The sequence below is a fragment of the Aedes aegypti genome, chromosome 1 (genome assembly GCF_002204515.2).
Source record: "Aedes aegypti strain LVP_AGWG chromosome 1, AaegL5.0 Primary Assembly, whole genome shotgun sequence".
Classification (NCBI taxonomy): Eukaryota; Metazoa; Arthropoda; class Insecta; order Diptera; family Culicidae; genus Aedes; species Aedes aegypti.
Genome location: NC_035107.1, coordinates 262,310,603 through 262,338,538, shown reverse-complemented (window position 1 = coordinate 262,338,538; position 27,936 = coordinate 262,310,603). Strand labels below are relative to the sequence as shown.

Sequence of the window (27,936 nt, the reverse complement as noted above, 5' to 3'; positions counted from 1 at the left end):
TAACAAAAAAAACTTTAATTTCACAATATACATTGCTCATATAATCCAAAATTATCTGACAAATCGAACACTTCATGTTAGTTGGCAAAACTCTCAGAAAGACTTCTTGAAAGATTTAGTGTTCCTCAAGGAAGTATTTTGGGACCAATATTATACAATATTTTCGCATCTGACTTGCCTGAGTTACCTCAGGGATGTCAGAAATCTTTGTTTCCGGATCACACAAACCTCTCCGCAAAAGGACAAAGCCTGCGTGTCATCTGTAATACATTGCAAAAAAGTTTGGATATATTTTCTTAATACTTTTCAAAATGGAAGATTTCTTCTAATGCTTCCAATAGTCAACTTATATTATTTGTAGTTCTGAATGTTCTGTACATATTCTCTGATCCAACTATAATTGTAAAATACATAAATCGACACAAAATCCTCATGTCCAACTTAATTAGCCTTCCGGACCAGTGTGCGCCGGTGGGGTTCGCTGTCGTTGCATTTTTCCACCCCGGTCACGGACCCGGGAATTTCAGGTTGACGCTGGCTGGGGCTTTTCTGTTCACTTAGGGAAACCGTCTGCAAACAATTACTGTTTTATGTTTGCAAGCAATATAAAAGTTGATGAATGATCTTCGAACGGTAGCAGTTTGCGTTTGGGTTTTTAGGCATATCGATCGATCGATTGTGTGGTCCGGCAGTGACAGTGAGTGCATTCGGCAAGTGATTCTAAAAATGGCTTTCCTCCTGTTGGGATTGGTGATGAGTGTGGTGTTGGCCAACGTTTCCGGCGCTATCTACGATCACCAGCCGAAATCGAAGCTTTGTGCTAACAGTTACAGTGTGTCTTGCTTGAAGATGGAGATTGTGTCATTTTTGGAACGACTTTCGGACCAGAACGAGTACAGTGTTTTGTCCGGAGTGAGTGTTGTCAGGGATGCGAATGTGAATGTCACCAAAACGGCCGATATTATCTCGGAAGTGTCAAGGATCTTCCCCACCGATCCCAACAAGCGATTGGATGAATTCCTGATCATTAAGCTGAACGACTACCTGAAGAGCCACTCGCTGCGGCTGAAGCTGATGGATAAGGAAGCAGTATCGAAGGCGCGAGAACTGTTCGTGGGGCGTAAGGGTGGCAGCAAGCTGGGCAAGAAGGGCGGATTGGAGACCATGATTGCTGCTGCAATGATGATGAAAGGTAAGCGAAAAGTGGAAAAGTTTTGTGAAAAAAAACATGTTAGACCAAAAAATATGCTTCTCACGAAACTTCTTTAAAAAGGCACAGAAGCCCATTTTTGTACATTAGAAGTGCTGAATAATGAGGCGGTGGTGCGTTCTGTTTGACGCAAAAAATGTGATGTTCAGCAGATGTGTAGAGAGGAGCAACGGATATCAATTAGCTTCTTTTTCAGTATACAACATGAACAGTTATATTGACACATATATGGACTTGTTCGGTAATCCAATCTGCATGGTTTTTATTTAATAACTCATTACGCGTGGTAAAGATGGATAATTTATGAGATAAATTATGCAAAAAAATATATGCTAAGGTGAGATTTGAACCCACGACCTTTCGATGTATCATGTGATTGAAGGAAGACATTTTGTGTTGGTGTGAATGATTTGATGTATTTGGAATAATACGTTCAGGACTAACCAACTAACACTCAACGTATTATTCCAAATACATCAAATCACTCACACCAACACAAAATGTCTTCCTTCAATCACATGATACATCGAGTGCTAACAATCCCCCTTAGTGAAACTGGTAGAAGAAAGAAACTTAACTACATTTTTGAAACGGGACAATTAAACGGCTACACAAGACAAACAATACAATAACTCATTGACAAAAGAACACGAGAGCAATACAGACGTTCACTTACTACTCTGGCACAAGAACAACCACCTACGAAGGTTTGGTTTTGATTTAGTTTTTACCAGTAGAAACAACCAACTCCAAACTCTCCTAGGTTCAACAAAAGACCCAATTGACAGTTTATATAAATCAGGCGTTTACCAAATTACATGCGACCACTGTAACGAAATTTACATAGGACAAACAAAACGGACTCTCAATACACGTTTCAAAGAACACGTAGCAGAAGTTACTAAAGCACACAAAGACACAGAAACAGAACTTGTACACCATTTCAAATCAAAAGTTGCAGAACATATTTACAATGAACAACATTTCATAAACACAAAAAATATTAAACTCTTACGTCATATTCCAAATCCTTGGAAGCTTGACGTAGCGGAAAGCATTGAAATTTTCAAACAAAACAACAATAAATTACAAAGATCAAGGAAGTGTGTCCTCTTGACTGTTTAAATTTATACATAACCACGGTAGACATAACAAGGTAGGCTATTCCCACGTGTAAACAACGGTTTTCAACCAAAACATGTATCGTCATTCCTATCGTCAAGCATGAGGCTTACAGGATAGTAAAAGAGAGCAAGCCTTGCTTTCTTTTGCACTCGTTCGAGTTTGCGATAGGAATGACGTCACTGCCAAATGTCATTTTTCGGAGTATAACACCTTGCTTCTTTTTACCGTGTACATAACCTTCACACACACAAAACACAAACACATTAATTGAACCACCTGCCAAAACAAGCAAAAATTTGTAATTTTGACAATCCTTTCATTTTATAGGGACACAATTAAAAAATGACCCTCTGTATACGATTACAGGTAGAATCTAGTTCTAACATACTCACACACTTTTTCTAGTATAAATAAAAGATCCAAGCGATGTTCTCTTCAAGTCGAGCACTCGACACTGAAGAAGTCTGTAAGTCGCAGACGAAATAGGCCTATCTGTCAAGATAAGCAACATATTAGCGTTTAAAGGTATTCGCTCGCCTTACTAGTGATTTTAGTATTTTTTTTTTTTTTGCAAAAGAGAAGTGTTAAGTTCAATTAGTAGTTTTAAATTACCAAGCCACTTCACTTACAATTTATCCATTTTTATCACGCGTAATGAGTTATAAATTTATGAACAGTTATCCTGACAAACTTCTTAGAAATAAAAAAAGTAATCAGAGAAGACCAGAAGATTTTATTTGAGTTATTCGAGTCCATCATAAAACCACGTTTGACATGAAAAAAAAAACTGTGTTTCTTGGCAGTATAGACTAACAGAAGACCTTGACGGTCACTATCTTGATAACTAAAACAAATCTGTTCAACATTTTAGTACAGGAACTTCTTTCCAATAGATGGAATGGAGTAGTGTGGGTCGTTAAGACCATTTTTCTAGATCAAGGTTTTTCGAATAAATTTGGGGTCCCTAAATTTACAAAATTTGCTAATTTTGGGCACAATTAGTTTTGTCTAGTTTTATGAGAAAACTAGCTTCCAATTTTAGTGAAATTAGAAAAAAAATTTCGCTCATGTTTGACTTAGAATGTGCTTAACAATCTTCTCAAAGAAAATACAGTGCTTAAATTACTCTAGGAACAGAGATGAACATGAACATTTTTGATGGTGATCTCAGAATTCAAAACTAGCGGTGCGCTAATGGTAAAAAATCGATTTTTCTAACAAAATTCAAGATGGTGGCCAAATTCAAAATGGCCGTCAATTTTTTTTTTCAATTCATATGAAAGCTATACCCTTTCTCTATACAATACCTTATGAAATGAACGATTTTCTGAATCATGTTCCACGATTTTGACGCATACGGCGAGTGCGATCAATGCAAACATTATTTTTAGTTCAACAAAGAAACAAGTTTTCAATCGTTGGTGTTTTATTCGATTCAGATGAAGAATAGGAGCATTATTTTGAGTGAAAAAATCTGGCGACCATCTTGGATTTTGACGCCATCTTGGTTTTAAATAGTAGATGAGTTTTCGCTTGTTAGCACTCAATATGTTGAATTTTATTGCTACAGTTACACTCACTCTTCTTCTTGTTCTTCTGTTTCCTGAGGTAACGACCCTGCTGGAACAGAGCCAGCCCCTCAGCTCAACTAGCTTTAAAAACAAATTATCAAATAGGATTTATTAACGCTTATTTGCTACCTCAATGATTCTTCTGCATATCTTTGAGTTGAAAAATAGCATATTTCTTTCATTTATTTGGTCTGAAACCATTGATAGAAATGAACAATCTGTTGAACAGCTGAGATAAGATAAAAAAGATATTTTGAATTTGGTTATCGGCATATCGGTCTATTTTGCTCGAAGTAAGAGGGAGCATGGAGAAGAAAGCAATGAATACTAGATAGATAGGTACCGTAAGGGAACGGCGAGAGAAATTTGATTAGATGTTGAAGAGGGCATACCATATGAAAGAGTATTACTTGAAACGTCCTTTCTTGTGGCTAACGTCCCCTATGGGAACGGCTTGGTGTGTTTTGAAAATGACACTACCAAGACAGCCTCGTACCCCTCGTATGGTTTCAACGGTTTCTAGTAGAACATTGCTCTAATATAATGACAGAAACATGAAACGGTCCAGGATATTTTTGTCTCGGAAATTTCCTTGAGTATCATCATACAGTGGGATTCCGTTTTTGGCATCAAAGTCGAAATTTTCAGTTGCCAAAACGGAACCGTGCCTAAATCGGAGCCCATTTTTTTTTTAATTTCAAGAAAATTATTTGAACATTGTTACATCATTATTATGGAACCAAATCATGATCAGACATCCTAACGGTCCACTTCGAAGCAGATTTCCTTAGAATATGGCTATACTATGAAATTATAGACCATGTAAATTGTGATAAACGTTCCACACACTTATCATTGCTGAAGTATCTTCAATGAGTTTTATTAGCTTTATGTATACTATTTGTAAACATCGGCCATGTAAACTAAATAATCGCATAAGTGACCTTTATTCAATAACTGGCCCATTTGTTGAAATAGAGTAGGAATACAGAAATTCAATACATTTCATTGGAAACGTATATAAGAAAATAGTGCTACGTGTTACAAAACTGAAATTTTTTTCGAATTGATTATTGAATAAAGACAATATTCGGTTATTTGAAAATGGCTTTTCACATGCACATAAGGCATCTTATATCAAATGATTGACTAGAGTCAAAACACACAGAAACAGCTTAAATCAATTGCTGTACACAAAAAAAATCGTTCAATCATATTTTCCTTTTTCACACAATTTATACACAAATAAGCTTCATATCACTTCAAGTTTGAATTAGTTTTATTTGTGTTTGAGAAGTTGAGCTTGTATGTTAACCAACCATATGAATTCAACAGAAATTTCGCTGCAATATTGCTGAAAATTCCTAAGTCTCGGATGAAATTCAATGGTACATAAGGACTTAGTAGATTACCCCTAGCAATCTCCAAATTCTGAAACCTATTCAGAATCCTCATGATTTTGCCAGAATTAAAACTTAACTTGGTGGACTTTGTGGCCTTGCGGTTAGCGGGGTCAGTCGTCTAGGTGTATTGTGCTACGGGGTGTGGGTTCGATTCTCACTTCAGTCGGTGAAAACTTTTCGTCAAACGAAAAATTCATCGCTGGCTACTGGGTGTTTCGTGTTGTCCGTTGCCTAATGTTAGTGATCGTTCAGTCTGTGCAGCCTATGTGCTGAAGACGGTGTAAAATGTCTTTAAAAATATTATTTCACTTGAAATGCACAGGGCGCCTTAGAAATCTTAGGAGTTTACAAGGAATCGCCCAAGGACTAATTATACATTCTCCGAAGCAAAACCCAATATTCGATAGGAATACTCAGATTTCGCTCAGTATCCTTAAGAATCCACTGAAAACTTTTAGAAGCCTACATACCATATGATCATGTAAGAAATCTCCAGAATCCAGTTAGAAAACTACTAGACCCAGCTAGGGATCACCAGGATAGCGTAAAAAAAACATTTTGATCATTTCATGCGATCCGCATCCTTGATCGTATCGAGATTCTTATCACAACCAGTATACTACAGTCTGAGCACCAATGGTGAAGAATGTCAGATCGTTCCTTAAAATATCAAACATCATACAGAGCCTCATCGTAATAATCGCACGCTCTAATGACCCTATTGAGAACAAAATGTAGTTATGACTGTGTTTGCATTTGTCAATGTAGCGTATAGAAGACGCCGGTGGGTCATTTAATTGTGGATTATATGTTGACATTTCTGAAATTTACTTGAAATACGCATTTTATTTTATGAAACTTAATTAAGAGTTAAGAGACACGATGTTTTGCTGGGTTCGCTTTTTGTTGTTGTTGTATGCTTTAAGTATTTTCAGTGAGGACGCTAAGACAATAAATTCCTTATTAATTAGTTATGGTACTACAGTCGTTCTAATATAAATGATATGAATTTCCAAAGTGTCAGCGCAACGACATGAGTGAGTCGTAGACTTTTTGTTGATTTTGTGTCAATTATTTTGCTTTGTTCAAACGAATTGTTCCAAATCTAGAAAAAATATCATTATCACCTATCGGCAAACCCAAGTGGGCTGGTCATATAACATGAATGCCTGATAGGTTGGAGCTCTGGGTGAGATACTCATAGATATTGATGACTTCGTGAAACATTGCGAACACATGACCATCTAGAATTAAATAGGCGCGTACGGGACCTCTATCAGTTGGTGCGATTTGGGTTAATATCGATAAAAAATGAGCTCTGGAATGCGGTTAGCATGAAGCTGGCTTGTTTTTCAGATGACTAAACCTAAAGACATAATAATATTCACAAAAATTTACAAACTTTAATGATATTAAAATATGTTGCCAAAAACGGATCCATTTTGTTGCCAAAATCGGGGGGTGCCAAAAATGGAGCATGCCAAAAACGGAGCATGCCAAAAACGGAATCGCACTGTATTTGTCAAACGATGTATGAATCCGAAAATGGCAACTTTGGCGAAGAAATCTCTCAGGTGATAACTGTGGAAAAGCTTATAGAACACTTAGCTTAGAAGCAAGCTCTATTTTGTTAAATTATTGACCAAAGCGATAGAATGTCTATTTTGATTTTTTTTAAAGCGATATGAAAGCACTGTCATCTTATGTTAAACTTATACATTTTAGTGGTGACGCTGTTCTATTTTGCACAACATAGTTGAAAAACTTCGCTTTTCGTACACTGGAATAATAAAGTAACGGATGAGCTGTAAAATGCCTATTCATATTTTGAAACGCTGTTACAAGTCTAATAAACGTGATGGAATAAGTATTTGAAATAAAAAAGAACTCATTCGAAAATAAATGGATTTATAGTTATGATTTTTTCTAATAACACTTCATATAAGACTATTTCTTCACAAGTTGCTAAAACATTTGCCCGTCAAAATACTGAAAATAATTTATTTCCAAGTCCAACGGTTTCATAGATACAAATTAAATAAATAAATCATCAATCTTAAAGTTGGAAATTGATGACCTCCGCAAGTAGATTTCCGAGAACCCAAAAGCTGGCATCTCAAACATTATTTGTCCAATCTCTGTAAAGCTTTCATCGAGATCTCGCTAAATATTTACCAATCCTCGATTACATTAAATGTTTGAAACGGTAGGTTATCTATTGGAACGTGGGGTGATCGGCATTAACATTAGTTTTATTTCTATGTACTCTAATGAATGAATGTTTTACTTAAATTTGGTTGAAATCTATGATTGTCGAACACATCTTTGTCCTATTTTTGTGATCAATATGTTTGAAATTCGTAGAATGTGTAGCAACAAATCCATTCGATTTAGGAGGTGCATTTACCCAACTGTTTGAGGAATAGTTGTGATTGATTTCATTGTTTTTATTGCAAATTCAATTCCTGAGGTCGAATTGTCCTGAACCTATGATTGTTTTAAGTAATAACAATATTATTTATTACACTTCCGCATTCAACCAAAATTTTCGATTCAAGTTGCATTTTTCTATCGGGAGCATATTACCTCGTTTAACCCTACAAAAAATATATCGTATATATCAATCGATTTGCTTTTGCAAAAGAAGTAAACTATTCTCAAATTTGTATAACAAAATTTCAAACTACAGCTAGCTCGGTCGGAATGTCATGAATTGTCCAATAAATCCGATTTATTGGATAATTTACCACTTCAATGAAATAAACTATAGTATACAATTTGATTATAAGATAATGAGAACAAAAATGTAATTGAATTTATGTTGAAACATTTGCAGGCCACGTTGCCGTGTGGCATATCGATCCACTGAGTGTGAGTTCAATTCTCACTTCAGTGAACAAAACATCTCGTTAGAAACGTAGGAGAAGCTGGCCCAATTCGGACCCTGTTTTGATTCGGGCTATCAAGCATATGGAGCTAAATAATAGCAAACAGACTCTTAAATAGCTCTTCTACCATCCGTCGTATTGAGTTACTATCATCAACAACTACCTTTGCTTAGCTCACTATGAGAAGATAACTTTGCACTTATATTACTGTCTTGACGTACTTGGAATTTTTTTTAAAATTTATCCATAGTAATTTCCATATTAACCTACATCGCCTTTGGGCTACCTCTAAATCACATCCGAAAAAGCTGAAAATTTCGCATAAAGCTCAATATCATCAAATAGATAAGGATGGTATGAGAGTTTGGATAGAGTTTCAACGTGTTGAAATTTTACAATTTATTAATAAAGATGTTTTTGATGAGTATTTTGCCAACGCCGGGATGCTAGTGCTACTATAGGAACAGAAATTAGAAATAGTGCTACTATGGGCACATGTATTTCTATAGTGGCACACGCGATAATAAATGCAAACATTTGAGTTTTCGTAGTTTTCATATTTTTCCCACATAACCAAGATAAAAAGCGAGTAGTGTGGTAGTGCCGTTGGGTAGTGGACGCTTGCTGTATGATGTACCAGTTTAATTAATATTATTTTGGTGTCATCCTTCAATTGCCCTTCAGGCAATGAGTTCTAAAAAGTGTATTACCACTGTGTTAACGGGTGAAGAAAAGTGAAGTGTCTCTGACCCGTCTAAATAGAAATATAGTGAAAGCAATATTTCTAGTTTGTGAAGCGCAACTTCGTCATTTAGTGCAATAGCTAATTTCTACCTCACACGTAGAAAGTGCGGCACCTTACTTGTATATGAGAACATCTCATCTTATTTCACTTATAAGGGTAGTTAGCTTGACCTGAGTTATCTTCAATGTGCTAGTGTAACTCATTTATTTCGGGCTCTGTTATAGCCGTGTGTAAAAACTACAGCCCGATGGAGCAACTTAGTTCTGTACGCAGCTGGCTGTGATGGGGCAGCTGAAGTACAAAACTATGCGCTCAACAATGTATCTCCTATTGACACTACCTACCTACAGGGTAGCGTGCATCTGTGGGGGTATATGGTACATCAATATAACCGTGCGAACGAAAGTATTGTTGATTGATTAGCCTCTTTTTGAGAGTGGAAGAGTGGAATTATTTTTATGATCACTTGTTTGAATGGGGTATCTTTCGGGTGCATGACATTATGTGCGTCGGTAAAATATCCCTGTATTACAAATTGTTCACTATTTGGTATTTCCACTAAAATAACATAAAGCTGTATATGTTCATGGGAAACGTATGACAGTAAATGTTCGTCGTTTGGTTGGAATACAGCGTTATGATTTATTGCATGTATTGCAAACTAAATTTTTCTCTACATGAGAGTATAAGAGTGCATTATAATTTTTGAGCTTCTTGTACTACGTGGGGTATTTAAAGGTGTATGGCAAAATGTGCGCCTTGACTTTATCCCTGTAGTGCAATTCGTTTATGATTTTGTATAGACTCTTTGCTATAGCTTTTGGCGTTCAATTTTTCGCCAACAGTTTTTTGTTGGTTCAACAACAATTATAATTAGACGATCAGAAGTAGGCAATTTTTTTTTTTCTGACTCTGGACGTTTGATAATTTTGACTTTGCGATTATATTAGTTTTGGTATAATAGCTGAGCTTTTAGCTAAATCCTTTAGTAGTTCCGTGCAGCATTCAGTGAGTTCTTCTAAAGCATTTACTGGACGTGCTAAAGGAGAAATACTGCATGTTGGAAAAGAACTACAATGTGTGAAGCCCTTGGCCACGAATAGTGGTGATCTTAGTTTAGCCGCCAAAGGCAAAAACTATGCGAAAACCCAGAGAGATAAATACCGCAAAGCTGCTTTGTTCGGTATAATCTCTGTTTGGTAAAACTAGCAGTTCAAGAACTTCATTGCGTTTGCAAATAAGGCTTAAAAAGCATATTTTATGAATGCGATGAATGATGAACTGATGAAGGATTTAAACGTCTTGCAATATCATACGGCACCTAATTCATTAATCTTATCATTCTTCGATTTTGAGCTCAGACTTGGAAAATCTGGTTCCAACTGGAAACCAGGAAAGCCAAGACTGGCTCAAATGAAGTTTGCTAATAATAAATGAAAAGGTGCCATTTGATTACAAATTCATTAATAAATTTATTATCTTCACCAGTGCAGTATTTGCTGCATTTGCTGTTGAAGATTTAAATCAAAACGGTGTCTAATCGTATGGTTTCCCATAATTCAGCTGTTTTGGAAACTTCAGAAGGATTAAAAAGACACATATACTGAAAAGGACAGCTCCGTTCTTTTTCAGTATTTGTGATTGTTATTCAATCCTCCTTTAAGGACGAAACTTTTTGATAAACTACGGGTTTTCATATAGTTTCTTGTCGTGTTCTCTGAAATAGTACAGGTTCTCGTACTCTCGGGCAAAGCATCTTCTGCTGTGGTAGATTATGTAACGTCATCATAGAGTGTGAGAATTTGTTTAGAAATCATTTTCAGTATCCCTCCGGGGGTGCAGAAGTGAAATTTGATGCTCATCAATTCTTACAAGCATCCTTCCAGGGTGTTTGTATGAATCTAATCATCCCTTACAAGTTTCCTTTCCTTTCTCCTTGTTTTCCTAGTCCTTTTCCCATCGGGTAAGTGATGAATGGCTATGACGTGCGAGGCACAAATCTCCCATTTGTAGGGGAACGTGCCGCCTGAGCCCAAATTCTGATACATTCTGCTTGTTGTTTAGACTCGAATTAAATTGAAATATGTCACGCATTGAGTTTGAATTTTTATTCTTGCTTTCATAAAAAAAATTCAATAAACCATTACCAAACAAATAGGATTCATTTTTTATTACTTCGATACAAAAAAAAAAGATAAAATATATGTTGGACCAAATTAACACCTGGGAGGTTTGAACTGGAACAGATATGGATCTTCTGAAGAGTTTTGTTCAGGCATGTCCTGATATGAGTACAAAACTCTATGAGAAAAAAGCGTGCACGCTAAATCAGGCTTTCGCGAAAACACACAACTTCTTATGTCGTTTACCGTACTAAAAGACTACTTAGTAGGTCCAAATTAAATAATTTCCTCTGAAATTTAAAAATTTTTCCTTAAACTTCAACAAATAATAAGTCAACTTGAAGGCAAACTTTTTTTCCAATTTTAGTTGTAGATGAATCCATTACAATTCGGTATGTATTGCAAACATTCAAACAAGTTTGCATTCAGCGTTTCAAGGCATAATACGCGGACAACCCGTAAAAGTTCAATTGTTTTATTTGAATCACCTAATAATTCACAGCGATTACAATACTATTGATCATCCACTATTCTGGGTCATTTCCATTTGAACTGCATATGAAATCAAGACTGTTCATTCCATAAAGTAGACCCTTTGTTTTTGCTATATCTTTTTTATTTATTGATAAAATCGTATGCGGTTTTCTGTGCATAGTTCAAATATTGTTCTACAATGTTAAAAAAAATCTAACAAAATGCTTTTGGTTGAAAAACTAAAAAGAACTAAAACTCCTAAGAAAAACTGTTCGTGAAAGTTGAGCATTATTTTTCGCATAACAAAAATCCTTACTTTTATGAACAAATTGTATGTTGTTATCCTCTCTCTTTTTACTAAAGGCAGCGCTTCAAAAATATCAATAATATTCCACCGGTCTCTGACACTATGTTATTCTTCTGATTAATCATTAATGGACAAATTTGCTTAAACACCATTCTTTTACTCCCAGCAAAAAGTAAAGTAAAAATCGTGTTGAAAATTGGTTTAGATAACTAAAGAAACTATATGTGTATAAAAAAGAGCTAAATCACGAGTCGTTCTCGCATTCTTAGGTATATTTATTTTCTTCATGTTTGTTTTATTGAAAAATCTCATACTTCTAAAATGTTGCACGCATACTTATCGATCTACAGCAAATTTTAAGCGTATTTCTTCAAATATTTTGATGGGTAATCTCAGAACAACGCATTATGAAAACAATACATGGAAAATAAATTCGATTTCATTACAGCAGTGTTCCCTACTTTGATGATTGTCATTCTGCTTTGGAAGATCTTCTGGAGATGAAACATTTGTTTTTCTATTATGCTTTTAATGTGACGTGGGGACCAAATTAGCATTTCTACGTAGGCGTAGGTTATTTTCAATCAATTCAAAATTCTACTCATATCAGCTGCATTTTAATTTAAAGTATTGTTTTTAAAAAAATTAAGTGAAAAATGAATTTAAGATATCTGGAAAATTGTTGCTCCAAAAATAACTTGATATTTTTCTGCAGGCTTCTGATTCATGATGCTTTCGAAGAACAAACCTTTTTAAAAATACAAAATACAAATTTTTCAGCCACTTTCTTCTTTCTGGCATTACGTCCCCACTGGGACAGAGCCTATTTCTCAGCTTAGTGTTCTTATGAGCACTTCCACAGTTATTAACTGAGAGCTTACTGTGCCAATGACCATTTTTGCATTCGTATATCGTGTGGCAGGGTACGAAGATACTCTATGCCCTGGGAAGTCGAGAAAATTTCCAACCCGAAAAGATCCTCGACCGGTGGGATTCGAACCCACGACCCTCAGCTTGGTCTTGCTGAATAGCTGCGCGTTTACCACTACGGCTATCTGGGCCCCCAGCCTTTCAGCCACTTTCTAATAATCATAACGTTTTGCCTTATTAGTGTGAAATTAAAAAAAAGTTGTGGCTTTTATTCTTATCAAATATTGTACAACATTGGTCAATCGATGTACAGAAAACCGATTACGATTTCATTGATAAATTAAAAGGATTTTGTATGTACAAGGTGTCCACTTTATAAAATGAACAGATCTTACAATAATTAAAAATCGTGACTATGGGACCGATAATTCTGTGAGAAGTGTACATTCAGCGCTTACTAAAAAGTATATGACAGCCATTTTTATACCACTTCATAGAAAAATTATAGTTTCAAACCAACACCCTTCACTTGTCGTAATACTGCTTTTTGCACAACACAGTTGAAATAATTATGCTTATTCTACATAACTTTAGTAATAACCATAGAGAACTGCGTGATAAAACCAACAATACCTGCTCCGCTATTTGTTTTTCTTCATTTCAAACACCTGTACAACTCTTCTAATCACAACCTCCATCTTTTCCGTTTTCCCCCCACAGGAACATTAGGTGCCATCGCCATGGGAGGGCTTGCAATGCTCGCCGGCAAAGCGCTGATGACCGGGCTCCTGGCGATGACACTGGCAACCGTTGTTGGTCTCAAATCCCTAACTTCCGGCGGCGGTCAGAAGTCCACCACCTACGAGATCGTGGCCAAACCGATGTACACCCACTCGCACTCGGAAACGGAGGAGGTTAGCCACGGACACGGCGGAGGCGGAGGCTACGGAGGAAGCTGGGGACGTTCGCAACGACTAGATGTGCCAGCATATTCCGGCCGAGGCGATCTGAAGCTCTGAAGAACAACCGACCGATAGATGGCCACCCGGGATGATCGGTGGAAGGCGAAAGCTTTCTCGCTCGTTTTGCACCTCTTTTACTAACACCACTTCTTTCGCACTGTTCTCTTCGCTTCGTTCTTTTTCTACTTACGAACGAGAAAGCTTTCGGTGGAAATCGGCTGGTGGCTTCTGTTGTTCAACGACTTGAAAGCTGCCTGAAATTCGACCTATTTTTCCTGCAACGAAATAATCGACTTGTATCGCAATATTTGTGAGTTTATATTTAATAATTTATTGTTTAGTACGTAAATGAAACATGAGTAGAGTTTAATCGAACGAAATAAATTATTAAACCGTATCGCTGTCCTAACTGGGCATGCAACATGAAATGGCTATGAAACTGCCTAAGGCAGAAAATTTCAAATAAAGAAGTTAAAGCAATTTAAAACATTATTAGAAATTGTTGATTTTAATCGTTACAATGAAGCCGTTTTTAAAAATTTCACAATCAAATGAATCATTTTATCAAAGCCTTGCCAGGCTCACCATCATGGGATCACAAACGACTTCAAAATTATTATTATGGATAACTTCCACATTTCGAGTATATTTTTATAAGTGAGTAACAGTAAGTTGAGTATGAATATCATCCTTCTCTGTACGAGTCTAGATAATTCAAGAGCAATCGCAACGGTTGACAGCATATCGCCAGTATGTTTTGCATATAAAAAACGAGCTTTCATCATGATGAGTACTGAGTAAATGTATGACAAAAGGTCGACTGAACAGAAAGTCACAAGACATAAGGTTGAAAAGTCGAAGAACAAAAAAGGACAAACGCTCGAGAATCTCTTTACAAGAAAGGAAAAAAAATCTTACCAATCAAATCACTTTAGACCTTTCGGTGATCGACCTTTTGCCGTTTCGACCTTTCGTCTAAGTATACGATGCAACCAATCATGAGTTAGAAAAAAGACGCGGACACAGTGTCTTCAGTCATTTAGCTGCACAGACTGTAGACAACGGACAAGCATGCTCCAGTAGCACAGCCGAGAATTTTTTCTTACGAAAATTTTCAATGGCTTAAGAAAGAATCGAACTCACACACCATGACGCGATGGTTTTAACTGCCTAGCGACACTAACCGTACGTATGGTCTTATTGCTCGGAAGCCTGTCTAGTGAGAAACACGAAATCAATCTAATTGATTGATTTTTAAGGGATTTCATGCAATTCGTCAAAGAATTTTGGAGGAACGTCCATAATGTTATGCAGGAATTCCTGCTGCGCTGTTTTAAGAAAACTTTCAGGGCCTACAGCAGAAATTTCCCAGAAGGCTTCTATAAGTAGTCCTACTGGAATTTACCTAGATTTTCCTTTCAAGATACTTGTTGACAGACCTAAAGACATTATTCCTTTATGGATTGTTCCTGTAACTCTTCCAGGAGTGTCTTTAGAAAATACTCAAAGTTTTCGAGCATGTTGCGCAAAATAAGAAGGAATTCTCCATGAATTGTTCACAGAATGATAAACTAATCTGTCCAATGCTTCAAGAATGTTTCGTAGTACTTAACCTATGTATCCCTGATCTACTTTTACAAACAAATTTTCGTAATCTTTTGGCCCAAATTTCCAAAATTTGCAGCCGATTTCAATATGATTTTTACAAAACACCACAACACTATTCAAGTTTCGTGACCTTTACTGGGAACCCCAGTCGAACAGACAATTCTGGATTTATACGGATGTTCCGTGGAGTCTGTCTGAAGGACATTTGAGATATTTTTAGAATTATTTTGCACAGTTCACAGCGCTTGTAACTGAATCATAAATAATTAATATATTTTAACTCTTACAACACATTTGGAATCATTCTGGTAAGTTTCGAATTTCTGGAACCGGTTCCTGGGGCATCAGTTGGGGACCAACATTTGATAAGCACTAACCATATTATGTGACAAATCAATCTTCAAGACTTTTCAACAGAAGTGAATATAACATAATGCATATTGAGTAATTGTAAGCAACATAGGGCCATCTCTCAAACATTTTTGGAATATCTTAGATCCGATTTCGGGACCCTGGAAAAGGACATCAATCCTATGATTGCAACCATGCATATCATGCGACACATCAATCTTCAAGATTTTTCGCTGAGAGTATAACGATTGTATCATTTCTAAGACCCAATCCAATTATTGCAATCCATGTCATGGGACACATCATTTTTCAAGATTTTCGGATAAGAGTATAATATGGTGCATATTAAGTAATTTCTTGCAACATACAGTATTTCCTGAATGTTCTGGAAACGACTCCGGAATCCTGAAAGAGGACATCAATCCGACGATATCAAATACTAACATGCGAGACATATATTCTCAACTTCAATCTTCAATTCTTTCGCCGGCCGTATAATCAGATGTTTTTTGAGTAATTTCGTGCAACAAAGAGTCATTTACTTCCGAGATGTTGACCAGACTCCGGGAACTTGGAGAAGGACTTCAATTTGATGCAACAATAATGTAAGACACTGATCTGCATTGCAACATACGGTTATTTTGCAAGTATTTCCGGGATGATTTGGATTCGATACCGGACCCTGGAGAAAGAAATCAATCGGATGATTGCAATCCATATCATGCGATACATCAATCTTCAATGTTTTCGCCGGAACTATAACATAATACAAATTGAGAACTTGCATGCAGCAAAGGGTCATTAACAAGTACTTGCCGGATGCCCTGCAGCCAATTCCTGGACTCTGAAAAATAACATGCCGGATCAGGCCCAGAACGTCCTACAAGTTCTTGCAAATAAATGATTGGTTTGTTAGAGAAAAACGCGTTGATGAAGATCGAAAAAGAAACGTAGTGCAATACTAGACATTGGGAAAATGGTTTTTGTGTTGTGCACAGACGAACGAATACGTGAAGCTTTTAAATAATTCCACTAATGGTTCGGCCAATGCTACGCCACCCAGATAGTTTTTTTTCTTTTGTGATAAACTTAGATGAGAAAGCATGAATTTATTTTTCGTGCATCTCTTTTTTATCTTCTGTGTGTGTTAAACGTGTTGATTCAAAAACTGAATGTGGATGCTCGATTCAAAAAAATTATGAACTGCAGTTTTTTGTCGGTTTTTCGTGCGGTGCGAGCAACGCTAAATTATGGCTCAAGTTATTCTTCATTGTTAGAGAAACGACGGATTTCAAAGGAGTTTCGGAAAAGGAATTTGGTGAGTTTGTTCTGATCAGCAGCGCATAAGATTGACTTCATAACAAAATAAAGCACGTGGAATACGTAGAGCAAAGGGGTAACGCATATGACTATTGTCGTTACTGTAGACAAAACTGTATGAAACAGGCTTTGGAAAATTTAAAGATCATTGACACACGAACCATAATTTCATCCCATTTATCCGCCTGCATTCAGACAACATGCATGATATTTATCGTTCGTGGAAGATAACGAGCCATGAACGAAAACAGGACAGACACACACCACAGTAGAAGCATCAGCCTTAGAATGCTAATGTCGCGACTGTTCGTGTGACCAACATCTAGTTTGCCGTGCTCTGACAGCTTGAGTACCGGGTCTATAAATGTCAAATCAACTTTTTAAACCAAAATAAGACATTCCCTACAACATAACACTAAACAAGCAATCAAACACTTCAATAGTAAGTATTAATAAAATAATTCTGTTTTGTGATAACAGCGCCAATAACGTTCTACTACTTATATTTCTATTTACACCACTCGCTGTTTGGTGCCGATTATCTTGGTACAGTCAGGTCTCCTATTAGACACATGGTACGAGGGTGTTATCGGAATCCGCGTTATGGGAGACCCAGAGTTTATGAGATTTCATCACTTTGGGGGTGTTGTTGGATATCTCGTATACCAAAAGTAGGTCTTCGGCGAAGTTTCAGTGCTAAGTACAATCTACCTTTAAAAGTTGAGGATCATCTTTTTTAGTTGAGAACTTGGCCGGTAGGGGCACTTTTTCTGATTTGCACTATATGAACCATGTGGAATAAGAATGCAAAATTGTGTACCATATGATATCTCTAGATCCTGATGTTTTGGAAGGTTGGGTTTTTCGAAAGAATTGTTCAGTAGCTCAAGGGCTAATATGCGGTGGTCATTCTGATACGGAATCACGCCACCAGGCGGCACTAGTGTGCATAGAATTTTTGTTATGCGGATAGCTCAGTAGTCTGACCACTTAGAAAGATGGCGTGTTGGGCAAAGTTGTTCAGTTGCACAAGGGCTTACATTATTTGAGTCAAAAGTTTCGAGATTTTGCCACCAGGCGGCTCTAGTGCGTATTAACCTTTCGTTTTGCGGATTTCTTTAGAGCCTAACCACTGAAAAAGATGGCGTCTTCGGTAAAGTTGTTTAGTATCCAGAGGGCTATTATTTTTGTAACCAAGAGATTTGATATATTGCCAATTGATGGCACTAGTTAGCATGAAACAATGTTTTTGCAGATATCTCAGAAACACGGCGCGGTAAATGGCTGGGCATGGCGTACCATTGGTACCTCGCGTACCTGCAGGAATAAAATAGACCTCTTTGTGCGGTCCTTAGCCTCTTGCCCAGCAACTCCTATTCCTACCTCCTCGTGGTACTGGCCGAGGTACGAGTAATCATGGGGAAGATCGGGTAACCAACCCCCGGTGGGAACTTTGGTCGTATGCTGACAGGGAAGGGGGGGTTTGCTTTTGCTCTTGCTTCTGCAAACCTTGAGCGTCTGTACTCCTTGTTAGGAGCGGCTCACAACAGCGTCTGTTCCCCATGTCAGGGGCGGCTGATCATCGTCCGAGTGCCAGAGAAGGACTCTAAGCTAAACTACGCACTATGGCCCTCCGAACATTTAGGGGGAATGGTCCTCCGGAAATCTAGGGGGTTGGTGTCAGGCCCTGCAAGCCAATCGTAAAAACACATCAGCACAGGAACGTCAACGAGAGAATACGGACCGGAACAATCGGCAAAGACCACAGCGACGAAAATGGACTAGCGATTGGAAACTCGGTACGTGGAACTGCAAATCTCTCAACTTCATTGGAAGTACTCGCATACTCTTCGATGTACTGAAGACCTGCGGTTTCGACATCGTAGCGCTGCAGGAGGTGTGCTGGACAGGAGCATTGGTGTGAACGTTTAGAGGTAATCATACCATCTACCAGAGCTGCGGCAACACACGCGAGCTGGGAACAGCTATCATACTGATGGGTGATCTGCAAAGGCGCGTTATCGGGTGGTGGCCCATCAATGAACGAATGTGCAAGCTAAGAATCAAAAGCCGATTCTTTAACTTCAGCATAATCAACGTGCATAGCCCACACTCCGGAAGCACTGATGATGACAAGGACGCATTTTACGCGCAGCTCGAACGCGAGTACGACTGCTGGCCTAGCCACAACGTCAAGATCATCATTTGAACGCTCAGGTTGGCCAGGAGGAGGAGTTCAGACCGACGATTGGAAAGTTCAGCTCTCACCGGCTGACGAACGAGAACGGCCTACGACTGATAGATTTTGCCGCCTCCAAGAACATGGCCATTCGTAGCACCTATTTCCAGCACAGCCTCCCGTATCGGTACACCTGGAGATCACCTCAGCAGACAGAATCGCAAATCGACCACGTTTTGATCGATGGACGGCATTTCTCCGACATAACCGACGTCAGAACCTATCGTGGCGCTAACATTGACTCCGACCACTACCTGGTGATGGTGAAACTGCGCCCAAAACTATCCGTCATCAATGATGTACGGTACCGACGCCCGCCCCGGTACAATCTCGAGCGGCTGAAACAACCGGATGTCTCCAATGTGTTCGCGCAGCATCTTGAGGCAGCGTTGCCGGATGAGGGCGAGCTCGATAGGGCCCCTCTTGAGGACTGCTGGAGTACAGTCAAAGCAGCCATTAACGACGCTGCCGAAAGCATTGTCGGATATGTGGGAAGGAGTTCAAGAAACGATTGGTTCGACGAGGAGTTCCAGGTGGTTTTAGAGGAGAAAAATGCAGCGCGGGCTGCAATGCTGCAAACGTGGAACGATACAGGCTAAAGCGGAAACAGCAAACCCGCCTATTCCGGGAAAAAAGGGCTGCCTGGAAGAGGTGGCATGCCAAGAGATGCAGCTGCTGTACCGTTCTCAAGAAACGCGGAAGTTCTATCAGAAGCTCAACACATCCCGCAAAATGCTTCGTGTTGCGAGCTGAAATGGATAAGGACGGGAGCATCTTGACGGACGGACGCGAAGTTATCGAAAGGTGGAAGCAGCACTACGATGAACACCTGAATGGCGCAGAGAACACAGGCACAGAAGGTCAGGACAACGAAGGCGATGGCTACGTCAGCACAGCGGACAGTGCAAACCAACCAGCTCCCATGATGGTGCCTGTTGTCCAATATTGCGCTTGAAGGCGTCATGTAGAGATCCGGACTTAACAGTCGAGGCACGATTTTCACGAGATCCGGACAATTTGTTTGCTTCGCGGATGACATAGATATTAATGGGAGAAAATTTTAAATGTTGGTAGATTTGTTCACCCGCCTGAAACGCGAAGCAACAAGAGTCGGGCTAATGGTTAAGCCGTCGAAAACAAAGTACATGCTGGTAGGTGGGACTGAGTGCAACAGAGCCCGCTTAGGAAGCGGTGTCACGATAGACGAGGATACCTTCGAGATGGTGGACGAGCTGGTCTGCTTTGGATCCTTGCTGATGGCTGACAACAATGTTAGCCAGGAAGTACGAAGGCGCATCATCAATGGAAGTCGTGTCTACTGTTGGCTCCAAAAGAAACTGCGGTCAAGATAGATTTACCCCCGCACCAAATACACGATGTATAACACACTTATAAGACCGGTAGTCCTCTACGGGCATGAAATGTGGAGTATGCTCGAGGAGGAATTGCAAGCTCTTGGCGTCTTCGAACGCCGGGTGTTTAGGACGAGCTTGTGCAGCTTACAGGAAAACGGCGAACCCAGTATCAGAAGGTGGCTAAAGCTGGAAGGAAACGCTGGGCAGGGCATGTTGCATGAATGCTGGACAACAGCCCTATAAGATGGTGTTTGCTTCGGAACAAGAAGGCGTGGGGCGCAGCGAGCTAGGTGGATTGACCATGGACTTGGAGAGCGTGGGCCTCAGTCTAGGATGGAGAGAAGCGGTCATGGACCAAGTGAATTGTCAAAATATTGTTGGCGAGGTGTTATCAAGTTAACTAATGTAAATACATAGAAATAAATAATTGGGAAATTTGAGGTAAAATGAACACCCTAAGTAATTTTTGAAATTCCTTCCTTATAGAGTTGTCAGATTTTTCCTAAATAGCTCAGAATTGAAAAAGGAAGTTAATATTAAGTATCAAGCTGAAATATTGCGATGGAAATACATGTTTTTCATATTTATTATAAGATTGAAAATTTCTTCCAACAGAGTCAATAGTTCGAGCATGTGGGTAAAATGAACATATGTCGGGGGTAAACATTTGAAAATTTATCCCATATTCAACTAAAATAGTAGTAGTACTGTGAACAAATCAAAATTCATATATGAGCTAGAATACATATAAGTCGCTTCATAAGATAATATAACATATATTTAAAATCGATTACAAATTCAAATAAGATATGAACAGGAAAAGTAATCATATTGATGTTATCGGATACAATTCATAACACACGAATAACACAATTTATATCAATCGCAGAGGTGACTTGTTGGTGGAGCTGTATGGAAAATGGAACCATTTCAAGCAACGGAGACATTTTTTTCATCCTGAACCATCAGTATCGGTTGAGCTGAAGAAACAAACACTACACAGTTCACATAAGGTGTCTTCGGTGATCTCTTGCAATCATTGAATCTTGTTCCGTTTCTTCGGTGGTTTTCATATTGGTAGCCTTAGATGCTTCAGCAGTGACCAGGCTTTGACGGTAGTCCTCGGTAGTCCTCCGCTGCCTTTTCAGATTTTCGCTTCCGTTTCGTATCTCTTCGAGTGAACATTCTCGGCAAAGGCAAAATATCAGATGGCGTGACGTTGAACGACGAGTTCGAAGAAGTGTCAGAAATCAATCCTGAGACAGCCAGTGGAAGGTCAGATTTGTCTATGAATAATTCATCAGCACTCTCTACGGATCAGCACGGAATTTCTATGGATGAAGTGCCAATATCAGGAGAGATCGGGAGGGTAACCTGTTGTACGGTTGACTCATCTACCACCAATTTTGAGTTTCGGTTGAACCTACGATCGTGGAAAAGTTTTTTATTAATTTAGAAAATTATTATTCACATATAAACCTTCCGTTATTGCAGTTTCATCAACATTGTTCATCATCCAAAATGATTTTGAGAGGATCGTAAAAAGCAATGAAAGAAACTTTGTTGAATCCCCTTGCACGAACCGCAGATGTTGCTTCTGGTTTCCGAAACGAGAGAACAGGATTTTTTTAGGAAGCCATCCACCCAGTTTATTCCTGCATCTTAACCCGTATAGGCCTAAGTGAAAGCAAAAATTCAAAAACCCTCACTGCTCAGCGAATTCTAAATGGATTCAAATGATTTTTTGTCAGTATACTGCCACGCATATCTAGTTTCTAGAAATGGACAGAGGAACGCGGAAATATTCATGTGGCCGGAGTTATTCAGGTGGATCGCTGGGTCAGGTCGGGTGAGAAGGGTACTAAGCGTTTGTGCCCCTGGATATAGGCAAATTTCAAGTCACAGATAATTCCCGAAATCGGCTATAATGTGGCCACTACATGACGGAATTTTAAAAAAATTGCATCAGTGTAAACCTTTTGAGAAACGATTGAATTAGATAACTATAAGTTTTGCATTTGATTAATCCTACAAATGACTATCGTCGGGTCCCGGGACGCCTCAAACTTATGATAAAGTATCATTGTATATTGTTTCTGAACATCTGTGTCAAGCTTATGGGAACGCATTTTAGTGCACAATTATGTTTGATATCTATTTTTCGATAATTGAAACGGTTTAGTATCCAACAAATCTTCAGCCGGTTCTTCCAGGCATGACGTCCGATTGGCCACATCCGGTATATTTTAAATGGTGCAAAACTCTTCATTTATAATGATGAATATCAGAGCTTAATGATTTATACAAATTAAAATGAATGTCATTGCAAATAAATAAAGGAAACATGGCATGTCCCAAAAAATAGCCCATTTTTACCCGACTTGACCCAGTGACCCACCGGAATAACTCCGGCCACATGAATATTTCTGAGTTCCCCTGGCCACTTCTAGAAACTAGATATGTGAGCCAGTGAACTGACAAAAAATCATTTAAGCCCGTTAAGAATTCGCTGAGTGGTGAGGGTTTTAGAAGTTTTGCTTTCACTCAGGCCTATACGGGTTAAGCTTGTGGTTAAACAGGTGCGGGATATAGTTTTTTTCGGCCAACTTCTGCATATCTTGCATAGTAATCCCGTAGAAGCGGGATTCCAAACCCAGGATGTGCTGCACAAGTTCGTTCTACTGTTCCACAGAAAATACGGCTTTCTTTGAGCCTTAGTGTTTTTTATTCCGGGGCGATTTAATCCACCTGGCCAGAGTGATTCTCGGAATCTGGTACATGATCGACGCCAGCCTCACGGACATTCCAGAGTTGATGGCACGTTTAGCCATTTGTATATCTGTCTATGTCTGCCTTTGTGTTTTTCTCCGGTAAACTCTCGGCATCTGAAGTATAAGCCAGTAGATATTATTCGCACTGCTCACGGTGTTCATGTTAACCCCATCTCGAACGGTTCATTTTAACCCCGAAGAACAATATCATGAAGTCGATTGTTATTGGGAATGTAGAAGATAAAAATACTTACCATTTCCGTCAACTAACCAGGAATGCTTAAGAGATGTGGTGTACTACACAGGTTAGTCGATTTTTGGCGATTTTCACCGATAAAATACTTAAATACTACAAGTGAAAATTTTTATCGGGTGCGGAAACTGAGAGATGTACTTTGTTTTTGTTTATTTTTTCAGTTTTTGACAGTTCCTAGTTATTCTAGGGTTGTCCAAATAGTTGCTTAGTCTGAATATTTGAGGTGGTGCTGCGTGTTGCATAGATTTTTATTATAATTACCGTAAAACGCATATCTGCTCATGTTACAACCCCCTCCCTCTATTTATTTCACCAACAGTTTCCCAAATCATGACCAGTGAGTCAAATTGTCACCAGAACAGATGAAAAACAAACAACAAAGCAAGGGAGCTCTGAACCGTTTGTCCCAACTTTTAAGGATTGGAATACAATCAAAAGAAAAACTGTTATGATAATCACAGGGTGCAACCTGTTGCAACCTTTTGAACTCATGATTAATCAGCTATTTCTAACACAAAATCAAATTTATTTAATGGATGCTGTTCAATAATGTCAATCATTTACCAACACGGAGAAAATTTTCGAGAATTGCAGCTTAGAAATTCGCTACGCATTGTCATATTCTGTTCAAGTGGTGATGAACTGTTCTTGCGGAATAAAATTGTTGCAATAAGAATAGGAGAGGACAATGTCTTTGTTGCTGCGTATTGGTTGACAATTGATTCACTGATCATGACAGAATGGAATGCGTAGAGCAAAGGGGTAACCTAGATTGCTGTTGTCGTTACTGCAGAGGAGATGGTGTGAAGACCAGTTAGCATTGGGGCGCGATTACCGAGTGCAGCGGATATAGTACCAGCATTGGGTCGTCGATGCATACGGTTCGGGATATATTCCACCTCCGAAAATATCTTCTCCAGAGTAGAATAAATCCAACGTCGAAATCTTGAGTCATCTGGCGGGAGCTTTGAAGTCATCGTCCAACCAGAATTGCAGGACTGACTTTGGCATTTGATTCGCCTATATTGGAGCAACGAGCAACTCATAGCGATAGAATCCGATCGGGATAACTCTCCACCTGCGCTATGAAGGCCTTCCGAAATTAAAGAAAAAAAAATCTATTTAGTGTCATTTATAAGGTTATGAGCTATATTTATAATGCAAATCTTAATTATTATGCCCGATACTTATGACAACATGTAAAAATCCATTTGCCAACATCATCTTACCAAAACATAAATCCTTATCGCACCCTGTTCAAATTCCAAAAAAAACTCATATCGCGCACATTAACCGGTCAAACCTCTTGGGGCTGACCTCAACAATAGTTAACCACCAACGCCTAGCATCGCTTAGCAAACTTTCGCCATCAGTTATGCTCTGTTGACCCGTCACCCGACCATAATAGTGTCCAACATAATCGCCCATCTTACGAAAGTCGTAAAGAACGACGGTAATACAACTGCCTGGCGCGCGCTTCTGCCGCAATTGATTTAAGGATCGGAAATGAGCGCACTTTTTCTTCCGGTTTTTCGGATGATACAACATTTGCAACTGGTCAGCCCAGCCGGTCACCTGAGTCCACGAAGGGTTTGCAACAAAGTCTTCGGGGGTTTCTTTGGGTGCCTCTTCGGTAGCGACAATGACGACGAACTAAGGGGAATTTGACGAATCTAGTTGGTCAAAAGCGGGACCTTCCTTAGCCGACTGATTAGATCCGCGGCTACAAAGAAATAGTTTTAACCAGCTAAATTCGCCAAACATTCCTTAGTGCGACGCCGGTGGATGACACCTGTTACCCTAAAGTGATAGTGATGAAATGGACGGAACGTGTATGCAGAATACTCGGCTTTGAAATCTGAAAAAGCCTGCCTCAGTTTTTTTGGCATCAGCTGTCCAGATGGAGATTGGATGTTAAGACTTGGGACACAACAGAACTGCTCCGCTGATGAGGTTGTCTAGTGGAGGGAGATTTTACTTTCAGGTGTTTCCCCGGCGGATGAAAGTAGTAGGAATCTCGACCCGGTCAATGATTTCTGCAGTGTCATCGCTCTAGATGAACATCGTTTGTGGGATACTGTGTCTTACCGTTTTGAGCTTGAGTAACGGTTGGCTTGATTTATTTCTGTCCAATTTAAAAATATACAAATATTTTCACTGCCTAACAAGGGGTGCGTCCAATCAGCTCGGAAGTGTTTAGATCAAGATGGTAATCGGGATAGTAATTGTTTTTGCCATTGTCTGTCGATGCGCACGTAGTGGCCGAAAACAATGATAAGCATTTCACTGTCTTCAAGCTGCCATTACCGGTGTAGAAATGAAACATTGGCATGTTTTCAAACACATGGAGATCATGCGGGAGCATCTTAATGGACTTCAATTGAAGAGAAAAGGGAACAAAAGTGACCACTTTTGAAATTATGATCTCGTCATATGTCGCACTTGGTACTCTTGTGTAATACAAAATGTTAGATGGAAGTAAGACTGCTTTCTACTGTTTGTCTTCATACACTCACACTTTACCGAACTGATGAGTTGGGTGACATGGGTTCAGTGAACGTTGGATATTTGGACATACAATGATCATATGCCAAAGCTTTGTAGGAAACGGCGAGGTAAATCATTCTGTTTCATTAATGATCGGTTTAAATTATGGTGAAGTTTGTCACGCCCTTACTTCAGAAATGTTTATTTGATTTATTGCATACAGTAGTCGCCCCAATGATATAGGTTTAAATCTCCTAAATTGCACATTGGGTTAATCCAATACTCATGCTATGTGGTGATCTTATAATCCTTCAGTATCAAGAAGAGCGAAGAAGACTACCACAAGGTTCGTAGAAAAAGTTTTGGTACGTTTTTCTGTAGTTGACATTTTCATCTTTTACAAACGAAAACCTCGAAAATTCGTTCATCCTTTTTGGGGTCATCTTTGGAAGTATCTCCTGGGAAACATCCGAGAGTTCTGGAATTCCTGCGGAAGCCTCCTAGGATTTTTTCCGAAAATGATCCTAGTAGCCTCAAAAGCTCCTCCAAAAGTTTCGGATATTCCACCAAAAGGTCCTGTAGAAGTTTGGACGTTGCACTTAAAGTTCTTCCGGAAGTTCCTACAGGAGTATTTCGAAAGTTGCTAGGATGTCTTCCGGTAGTTCCTCCGAAAGTTCTCTCGCAAGTTTTTGCAGGAGTTCCTCTGAACGTTTTATTTAGCAGTTCATCCAAACAACTCCCTAAAATTTCCTCTAAATACTAATGTTCCTGTAAAAGTTCCTACCGGAAGTTTCATAATTCTCACACAAAGTTCCTCTTGTTGAACTTCCGGATGTTCGTCTAGAAATTCTATAGAGCTCTTCTGGAAGTTGCTGAAGAATTTATCCCAAAACTTCCTCCGGAAATTCCTCTAGGAGTTCTTCCAGCAAGGCTTCCGGACGTTTCTCTAGAATTTTTCCTAGAAGTTCCTCTAGGAATATTTCCGTAAGTTCCTTTAAAATTTCTTTCGTAATATCCTTTAAAATTTCCTCCTGAAGTTCCATTAGAAGTTCATCAGGAAGTTCCTCTAGTAGTTCTTCCAGAATTACTTTTTATCCTCTAGGAAGCCGTCTTGGATTTTGTTCTGGTAGTTTGTGTGAGAGTTCCTTCGGGTGTTCCTGTAGCAGCTCTTATGGAAGTTTTTGTAGGAGTGCCTTTGGAAAATTCTGTACGAGTTTCTCCGGAAATTCCTGTAGAAGTTCCTCCAGCAGATCCTCCGGAATTTCCTCCTGAAGTTTCTGTAGAAACCTCTCCGGCAGTTCCTGTAGGAGATCCTCTGGATGTTCCTGTAGGAGTTCCTCTGGAAATTCCTGTTAGCGTTTCTTCGAAAGTTTCTCCGGATGTTTATGTCGGAATTCCTCTGGAAGTTTTTGTAGGAGTTTCTTCGGGAGTTCATGCAAGAGTTCTTCTGGATTTTGTTGTAGAATTTATCGCAAAACTTCCTCCGGAAATTCCTCTAGGAATTCTTCCAGCAGGTCCTCTAGAAGTTCTACCAGAAATTACTCTAGGATTTCTCCTGGGAGTTCCTCTCTAGGATTTCTCCGTAAGTTTCTTTAGAATTTCTTTCGTAAGATCTTCTAATACTTCCTCCTGAAGTTCCATAAGAAGTTTATCTAGAAGTTCTTCAAAGCATTCTTCTGAAAGTCCTTCTAGTTTTTTTAAGTTCCTCTAGGAGGTCGTCTTGGATTTTTTTCAGTAAGCTCGTGTAGTACTACTTCTGTAGGAGTTCCTTCGGAAATTCCTGTAACAGTTTCTGTAGGAGTTCCTGTGGGAGTTCCTCCGCAAATTCCCTTAAAAGTTTCTTTGGAGGTTCTTGTAGTAGTTCCTCCCGA

General features: G+C 38.9%; 1 protein-coding gene across 1 annotated transcript; it reads left to right on the top strand.

Annotated features, from left to right (window-relative positions):
- The first annotated feature begins 651 nt into the window (after positions 1-651).
- LOC5576714 lies at positions 652-14,159 on the top strand. Its single transcript, XM_001656170.2, has 2 exons — positions 652-1,192; positions 13,437-14,159. The coding sequence occupies exons 1-2, from the start codon at positions 727-729 to the stop codon at positions 13,733-13,735; spliced, it is 765 nt and encodes a 254-aa protein (XP_001656220.1). The 5' UTR covers positions 652-726; the 3' UTR covers positions 13,736-14,159.
- Positions 14,160-27,936: the final 13,777 nt, after the last annotated feature.

Coding starts and splice junctions, on each gene's coding strand:
- LOC5576714 (XM_001656170.2), top strand. CDS start 727: ATGGCTTTCCTCCTGTTGGGATTGGTGATGAGTGTGGTGTTGGCCAAC. Junction 1,193..13,436: donor TGCTGCAATGATGATGAAAG/GTAAGCGAAAAG, acceptor TTCCCCCCACAG/GAACATTAGGTGCCATCGCC.